At 35.6% G+C, this 9,181-nt stretch overlaps 1 protein-coding gene across 1 annotated transcript; it reads left to right on the top strand.

Annotated features, from left to right (window-relative positions):
• Window positions 1-6,199: 6,199 nt before the first annotated feature.
• On the top strand, window positions 6,200-9,181 carry LOC113655939 (peptidyl-prolyl cis-trans isomerase C). Its single transcript, XM_027166809.2, has 5 exons — window positions 6,200-6,388; window positions 6,996-7,109; window positions 8,110-8,203; window positions 8,303-8,487; window positions 8,692-9,181. The coding sequence occupies exons 1-5, from the start codon at window positions 6,287-6,289 to the stop codon at window positions 8,818-8,820; spliced, it is 624 nt and encodes a 207-aa protein (XP_027022610.1). The 5' UTR covers window positions 6,200-6,286; the 3' UTR covers window positions 8,821-9,181.

The following is a 9,181-nucleotide window of genomic DNA, read 5'->3' as shown; positions in this document are numbered from 1 at the left end:
AATATGCATGGCATTGGAAAGTGCTAGTTTCGGGTGTTAGATTATTTGACAGTAATCATGCTTTACACTGCTCATGACAGCGCATTGGTTCCTGTGTATTGTTGCGAATTTTTCAGGGTGTTGGTGTTGATAAATGACTGGTGAAATAAAGTGCACTCGAAAGGGGACAGGGGATCGATACATTAACTGCTGAAATGTGTCATTTTCTTGGTCGAATAACGAATTATTAAGGCTAAACGGAGAATATGAACTCTGGATAATTTGTGTATTAACATAAGTGTTGTTGCGAGTGAGTGTAAACAAGCGCACTGTTCATTTCCTTAGCGGCCTCCTCTACTTGGCATTCAATTAGGACGTGTGCATTTCTTGTTAATTAATTCGCCTGATGGCTGAAAGACAAATGAACGGCCCTCTGTGACAGGAGGCCGATAAAGAATTCAGCCACCTCTCCCTGTGCCCCCAATGTCTCATCTTATGCTGTTTAAGGTCAGGGCATGTTAGAGAATAAATACAATTAACATATATGTATGTTTACATAGGAACTACTGGTCAGCTATAGGTTACTGACTTTTAAACACATCTGTATTACCATATTCATTCCATATTCATAATACAATATTGATTTAATGTTCTTCCTCACTAGCTTTGTAGGTGAGCACTAAAAACACAGAGTTCACTAATGCATGAAAAAAAAAAATTAACCAAGGGGGAAAAATCACTTATAATAGATATTGTCCTGAGTAACATAAACACATAATTCTTGCTTATCTATTGCATTACTGATTTTAGTTTAATACTTTATTACTTAGTAATGTAAATGATTAAATGTAATGAAAACCAGGAGCAATTTAACATTTTGGAAAAATAAAGGGTCAACTGTTTAAATATAAAGAGTGATAGATAGATAGATAGATAGATAGATAGATAGATAGATAGATAGATAGATAGATAGATAGATAGATAGATAGAAAAAATGAATGAAAATGGATAAGGAATTTTAAATTAATTAATGTATGAATTGCTGATTGAGATTTGAAATACTCTAGAATAATAGAGATAATAGAAATCCACTTAATATTTTGTAATTTAATAGAAACAGATAAAACATTTTTGTCTATATGAGTGCATTACTGACAAACATGGGAGAATATGTTTTATTTACATACACAATAAAATTAAAATGAACATTTATTTATCCTTTTTGCAATTTTACAAGAGCATATGACTTTATTTTAGGATGTTTAATTTCAGCTGAACAAGGATTCATTGGAGCAAAATCATCAGAAATAAATGAACTACTGAGTGTTAAACTTACAGTTACCCAGTTGGCCACAGTTTCACCAGCCCCCAATACAGACAATAAATGTTGATCCTAGAGCAGGAAAGTGTTACTGAAAGCTTTGTGGAGTTCTTGTATGTTTTGTACAGAAGAATATAAGGTTTAATATCCCAAATCTACCACCTATCTTTCCACTACAAAAGTTTTAAAGCAGTGTTTTGCTTTTTGACAATTTAATGTAATAAACATAGCAATGCAAACAGAAAACCCCTGTAACAGAACAGGTTTAAAAATTATTTTATCCAAAACGATGTACAATGCAATTCAAGCATAGTGGGTCACTCTCTGACAGACCTGGTAAATGTGCTTACAATATACAGGTCACTGGTACAAGACATTAATCACTGAGTGCATAACTGATCCTGATTATTGAAAACACTGAACAGAACGGAGTATATCTTAAAAAAGGTCATTAAATTAACTACATAAATGTCAGTAGGTGGAACAGTGAGCAAAGACAAGTGATTTGCTTGGTAAGATAGGTGAGAAATGTTTATAAGTGAATACTGAGAGATCAGGCTGCGGAGCAGTCACTTTGATTATAATTTAAGATGACACACTTTTCGAGAATTGCTTATGTCTTAGCTTGTACCTGAAATGAGAGTTTAATGAAGCTTAGAGCCTAAATTTGCCAGAGATCTATTTGAAAAATCAATAGGTATTAAATGGAAGAGTGTGCTGTTGAGACCTGGTTAGAGCAAAAATATCACGTTACATTCTACAGGAACATCATCAAATGCAAAGGGCAAACTGTGAAAAATTTGTTCATTTTAAGGAACCTTAGCAAGTAAAACCTACAAAATAATTTTAACTGAATAGTTTAAAAGTCTAAACATTGGCCTCATAACACATGTGAAAATGTGATTCCTACCAGCATGTGGTGAGTGTCAAGATTCATGACACTGAATCATTCTATAATTGAGTTAATCACTGTTTGCAGCTTTGTTGTTTTTTTGTATGGTAAAACTACTAAAAACTGCTACTTGTCATTTAAAGCACGGACCATTCTTTTAGCTCACTCAGTCTCTACCTTACTCATGTTTAGTAGGCTGAAAGTTCTCCACAAGGGGCTGCTAATTAGCACTACAGGCCAAAAGCCACATTTCCAGGTTTGGGAACCTTTAGAGTAATTAAAAGGTTCCTGAACCATCCTGAACAAGTCCTTCCCATGTTTTCCCCCATTTCTGTATTACTACCACACTTCAGGAAACATGACCATTATACAAAATAAAGGGGTGATGCAACTGTGTGACAGATTTTTGTTTTACAGAAATGTCTGTGAAACAATTAGAAGTACTTGGAACATAAAAGGGTTGGGGACCATTTGAAGAGTGAGTTTGACCAGTGAGTGATATTCTATACAGCCTCCCTTAGAATTCCCATAGGATATAACAGTACTTACTCTAGAGTAAAAGGAAAAATGGTACCACAGGCATAATTTGTCAAGATGTGTAAAGACATGTAAAAATAATAAACATGTTCACAGGTATGCAGACACACATCTATTGTCGACGCAGTGGTGGGAACCCCATTCATTCAGTCATTCTTGGTTACATTCCGGCTGTATGAAGTACCATTCAGGGCTTGGATATGTCTGAACATCCCAGTAGTTGGAGCTCTGTTGTCGAAAAAGGTTCTCTGGGCAGAAGAGACCAAAACAGACATTACATTAGGCAAAAACAAAACATTGTTCAACACCATCCCCAAGTAAAGCTTGTGGTTGTGGAAGCATCATTTTGTCGGAATGCTTTTCATCAGTAGGGATGGGTCAGAATTGAGGGCATTATGTGGGTTGTTTTTATTATTATTATTATTCTTTTACTCAACCAAATATAATTTGTATCTGGAATACTTGCTGTGTGTGCCAAAAATGTTTAGGTGATCCCCTTGATCATTTACTGTTTTTAATACTATACAATCCTCTACAAACAGCAATTAATCCCATGCCTAGCCATTGTGGAAACATAATTTAAACAAGGCAGTCAACATGACATGTAAACCATACTATGTAAAATAAACTGACTATACTAGTTGAAAAGGAGGATGAGGGCTTTGCCTAATTTTACATTTGAAAGGGCTGTTAGAATTGATTAATTCAAATCCATTTTGCATGAATATGTTCCCAAGAAGATGTGTCAAATTCAGAGATGAACTGGACAATCCCATGGCAAACTCTAAAAAGATCTTAACATCAAAGCAAAGATTGCCTCAATCAGAGAGACATATTCTTGACAGATCGAGGAAATGTTTGGCGAAGCAAAGATGAACCTCTTTCCTGATGCCAAATCAACACAGTTTCAACTGTGGTTCTCCCTTTTTAAGGGGAAGAAACCACTGATTCTTACCATTTGCACAAAGTTCAGCAACTATGCCGCAGAGTCCTACTTATTCCTTTGATATGGCTGGCAAGACCTTGGTATTCTACTGATGATTTCGTTAATGGTTGGAACATCTTCCACCAGAAGCACTTTTGTACAAAATGGACTTGGCACCCCCAGCCTGGTCTTCTCTTTCTTCGTGTATGAACTGCCAACTGTGACCTAGCAGTCCACAAAACACTTCTAAATGCACAGTCCTTTTATGTCTTTAGGTGTAATTTGTTCTAATGATCTGCACATCACTGACTTGAATTGGTACACTGCTCAATTCCCATAACACTGGCTTACCATCACTGGAAAGCCCTATGGTGGCCAATGCAGCAAATCACGGCACTATGGGGGGCATAGCCCTGTGAGTTCATAAAATTATCATAACCATTCAGAGAGAGGTTTCTCCATCTTCTGTGACTCACCAAAATCTTTCCCCTTCCTTACAAGCTTATGTTGGATGGCAAACTGAAATTGGATTTGCTGAAAATAAAGTGGGAGAACTTGATGCTCTAAAAGGTTGCTCTGCAAACTTTGATGGCCAAATGACTCTGGGGTGACCATATGAGTATCATTTCTGCCCAAGGTCAAATAACCAAAATTTATAAATCATTAGATTGATTTTGGATTTTTCATGAGAGGAAATATGCACAGCATGTCCAGTATATATATATATATATATATATATATATATATATATATATATATATATATATATATATATATATATATATATATAAAAAAAACCATATAACCTACCTTATAACCTAAAGTACTATTTAAACAAGGCCATTTGTTAATCAGAACTACTGCAAATCTGTAAAGCAGGAAAGAGGTGAAAGGATTCCTTTGTAAGGACATCAGGATTGGGCAGTTTTACTTTCAAACAGGAGTGGATAATCAGATATGAAGCTTGTGGGAAAAAGAAAAGCAGGTTAATTAACATAGAAGCACATACAGTAGAACCCCATGGGTTGCTCACACAGCACTGCAAAATGCATTTACTGCATTCATTCTTCTTTAGTAAATGCTTTCTTCTGGTCAGGGATGCTGTGGATAAATTACTTATTTGCTTATATTTTGGGAAACAGTACCAACTAAGCACCAAATTTTATATTATATACAGAATGGTTTGTGTTGATCAGTTTAGGAAAATTCTTGTAATGGGAGATAAGCCTGAATAAAAACACATGGTTTTGTTGCCTAGTTCGAAAGTTAGACATCGTTAAATGTACTGAGGTTGGTATAGGACTAAGGACCGTTTCTGTCAGTCTTAAAGCTGCAGACACAATGTTTTCTGAAAACATTTCAATTATCCAACTTGATAGTCTTCATGATTGATGTAATCTATCAGTTATTCCTGAAACTATTGCTAATTGTTCCAAAACTAATCTGGACCACAGCCAACCAGAGGCAAAATAAAACACTATGTAAAAATAATTGTTTTTATCACACATGACAGACATCATCATAAAAATTTAATTAATCCATTAATCCATGACTTTCAACAACACACCAGGGTTTTAGTGCTTGAAATTAAATATGAGGACAATCAGTACCTAGGCTATCGTAATTAATTAAGAAACAAAAACAATAAATATATAAAAATGCTGTGAAGGCTTATCATTATCAACAACAACAACATGAATTTATTTCTCCTTGTATTGAGATCTGCTTCCAAATACATTCTTTCTGCTCCTATTTTAAAATGCTCAGTAATAATTAACTTGATTTTATAGCAGAATCAGATTAATTTTTAGGTCATAGGTTTTGTCCTTCATACACTGATTTACAGGCCTAATTAATCAACCAGTTTAGTATTGTCAATTTATGCATTTCTAATTTCCCAAATGTCCCAAATTTTCAAAATGTGCACTTAAATAGCATCAAGTCTAGTGATATTACTGCCTACAGTAGACCTAATCGTTTAAAATTGAGTGAAAAAGTAGTTAACTTGTCTACAAGGTGTTACTTGAGCCATTTGCTAATAGAAAATAACTGTTTAGAATCACAGCAGAACCGTTAGAGTAATCTTTCATACTTGTGTGAACTGTGTAGGCTAACGTTAGCTTGGGGGAAAATGTGGTGATAAACAAATAAATAAATAAACAAATAAACAAACAGATAAATAAATAAAAAGGTATAAGATAAATTTGAATACAATTTTGCAAGTCTTATTTATTTGTTTATTATTTATTTGTTATTATTTATGTACTATTTGATTTCCTGATCCATGAATATGTATGTATATGTATGTATATGTATGAATATGTGTGAATATGAATGAATATACTAATGACAATCTGCCCTTATAGGCCACAATGTATATTTACTCTCCATTCTAAGAGCTTATTTCCACAGTACTTTACAATAAAACTGACTACTAGGGACATGGATTGCTTTAGCACCAACCCAGACAGTGGGATGAATAAAATCTGTTAAAAAATAATACAACCTTAATTTCAGTTCTCCAGATATGACGTCATCCTCCAGGAGGCGGGGTTTGTTGGATAGCGGAAGTAAACCCCAAATCCCAGCTTACATCTAGAAAAGCGCATCGCCTAAAGCTCCATATAGAATCATGCAATGGGGAAATTTGTGCCTGAAATTACTTTTTTATTTGCCATTTTTAGGAACGGTGGTTCATTCCAAAGCAAAAGCAGGCCCGAGAGTAACGGATAAGGTGAGTGACGTGCTCTGATTGACGTTTTCCGTTGATAAGGCGACACTATCATCATCACCACCTGTAAAAATAACACTGAACACACCATCTGATGGTGTGCTGGAGAAATTTAACATCATAAACATAACATTAGAAACGGGAAAGTAGTGTATTTTTATGTGTTCGTGGCTTGAGATTTTGTCTTTTTTGCAGAAAACGCTGTTATGGGTGTTTTTAGAAGCTAAAATCTTCGAGGAACACATTAAAAAAACAAGTAAATTGAGTAAAAAAACAAGATAGGTCTTAACATTGACCCATAACTCGAGTCTGAACGTGTGTAGACTGGGATTGAACATAGAGTCTTGCAGCAGTGACACGTCGCCATCTAAAATCACGTCCTCTAAGTCAATGCAGTGTGTGATTTAAGGTGGTGTTCAACACAGTCATATTTAGTGTGTAAATACACCCATTCTTATACAGCTGAGTGTAATCCTTCTCGTCAGCCTTATTAATGACATGAATAGGCAATAGGCAGGTATAATTAAAATAACCTTCATGTTGTTGTCCCTTGAAAAAAGATGGACTTTATTGACTTCTCGCCTCTTTCTAACTGTGCTTCCTGTTGCAGGTATTTTTTGACATCACCGTAGGAGGACATGAGGTTGGGAGGATTGTGATTGGGCTATTCGGAGAGGTTGTTCCTCAAACTGTAAAGAACTTTGTTACTCTCGCTTCTGGAGAGGTAATTTTCTTATTTTCTTTTAATTTTTAAAGACTTAAAATCAGGCATCACGTTAAAACACTGACAGTTGCAGTGAATAGCATTGATTTTGTTAGAAACAAGTGGCATATATTAGGAAGCAAGTGAACAATCAGTTCTCAAAGGTGATGTGTTCAAAGCAGGAGAAAATGAGTAAGTGTAAGGATGACTTTGATAAGAGCCAAATTGTGACAGCTAGACAACTGGGCAGAGTATCTCGAAAACAGCAGGTCTCATGGGGTGTTCTGGTATACAATGGTTAGCACCTACCAAAAGTGCTCCATGGAAGAACAACCAGTAAATCAGAACTGAAGGCTAGTCCCTCTGGTCTAGTGTGGATGTTACTTTGACACATACCACCTACGTAAACATAGTTACAGACCAAGTACACGCCTTAATGGTAACGGTATTCCTTAATGGCAGTGGACACTTTCGGCACCCTGCCGTACACAAAAATTGTTTAGGAATGTTTTGAGAGATATACAAAGAGATCCAGGTGTTGACTTGTTTTCCAGATTCCCCAGATCTCAATCTTATTAAACATTTGTAGTATTTGCTGGAAAAATAAGTCTGAGCAACAAGGACCCAACACACAACTTAGAGGAATTGGGGGATCTGTTGCTAATGTCTTTGTGGGGGATGTGATAGCCTAGTGGTTAAGGTGTTGGATTACCAGTCGGAAGGTTGTGAGTTCGATTACCCATGTCTACCAGGCTGGCACTGCTGGGCCCCTGGGCAATCTCCTTAACCCTCAATTGCTTAGTTGTATAAAAAATGAGATAAAAATTTAAGTCGCTCTGGATAAGGGTATCTGCTAAAAATGCTAAAAAATGTTGGCATAAACAATGTTAGGCAGGTGGTTTTAATGTTATGGCTGATTGGCGTACATTGTAACTTTAGAAAATTCATTCAGTCTAAATAACAATAGTTTGCAGTGTGCAGGCTTTCCATGACATGTCCATCATTCATTTGTTGTTTATAGAAAGGATATGGTTACAAAGGAAGTAAGTTTCACCGTGTCATCAAAGACTTTATGATTCAAGGAGGGGACTTCACAGCTGGAGATGGAACTGGAGGTAACAGCATTCTTAAGTAGTTAATATCAAACCTAATTAATTATTATTGTTTTTGTGCACAGTACTTCAAATTTCTCATAAGTGTTCTCTACATTACAGGTAAAAGCATCTACGGAAAGACATTTTCAGATGAAAATTTTAAGCTAAAGCACCAGGGCACAGGTTGGGTCAGCATGGCTAATGCAGGCCCAGACACTAATGGCTCACAGTTCTTCATCACATTAGCACGGGCTCCCTGGCTAGATGGCAAGCATGTTGTCTTTGGCAAGGTCTTGGATGGAATGGTATGTTTGTGTGCTGTTATTATACCTCAAAGATGCTTAACTTTACAGGTCTTGATCCACTAAATGTTTGTTTAAACAAAGGAGAAAAATAACTATTAACAATCATTGCCGACAAACAATAATTATAGAAATTATGTACGATATCTGTATAAGCCTTTAGTTGTCACAAACAAAAAATATTTGTCTCTCTTTCCATCTCTCCAGACTGTTGTTCATACCATTGAGCTCCAGGACACAAACGACAGAAATATGCCTTACACGGAGTGTGTTATAGTGAACAGTGGGAAGATCGAAGTCAAAGCACCATTTGTTGTAGAAGTGGAGGGTTGGTAGTATCAAACACAACACAGCTTGGGACTTAAGTTCCCTTTCTTCATCCTGTTAATGGTCATTTGATTGGCTAAAACATATCATTTGGTTATATAATTATAATTATTCAGGAAGACGCAACATGCATTCACTCATGTGTAAAATATGTAATATTGCCAAATTAGTGTATACCCAAAACTTATTTACTAAGGGTTCAAATGTAGTATTTATTTGTTATAATTGAGGGATCCTGGTGCCAAAAACAATTATACTTGAACATACTGTGTCAAAGAATTAAGCAAATTAAAAAAAAAATGTAAAAAGTTGGCTTTTTATTTTAAAGTATTGTAAAGTACACAGAATAAAGATTTGGTTATCAAAACAG

This window comes from Tachysurus fulvidraco, chromosome 14, assembly GCF_022655615.1.
Source record: "Tachysurus fulvidraco isolate hzauxx_2018 chromosome 14, HZAU_PFXX_2.0, whole genome shotgun sequence".
Classification (NCBI taxonomy): domain Eukaryota; kingdom Metazoa; phylum Chordata; class Actinopteri; order Siluriformes; family Bagridae; genus Tachysurus; species Tachysurus fulvidraco.
This window is presented reverse-complemented; position numbering and strand designations above follow the sequence as displayed.

Coding starts and splice junctions, on each gene's coding strand:
- LOC113655939 (XM_027166809.2), top strand. CDS start 6,287: ATGCAATGGGGAAATTTGTGCCTGAAATTACTTTTTTATTTGCCATTT. Junction 6,389..6,995: donor GCCCGAGAGTAACGGATAAG/GTGAGTGACGTG, acceptor TTCCTGTTGCAG/GTATTTTTTGACATCACCGT. Junction 7,110..8,109: donor TTACTCTCGCTTCTGGAGAG/GTAATTTTCTTA, acceptor TGTTGTTTATAG/AAAGGATATGGTTACAAAGG.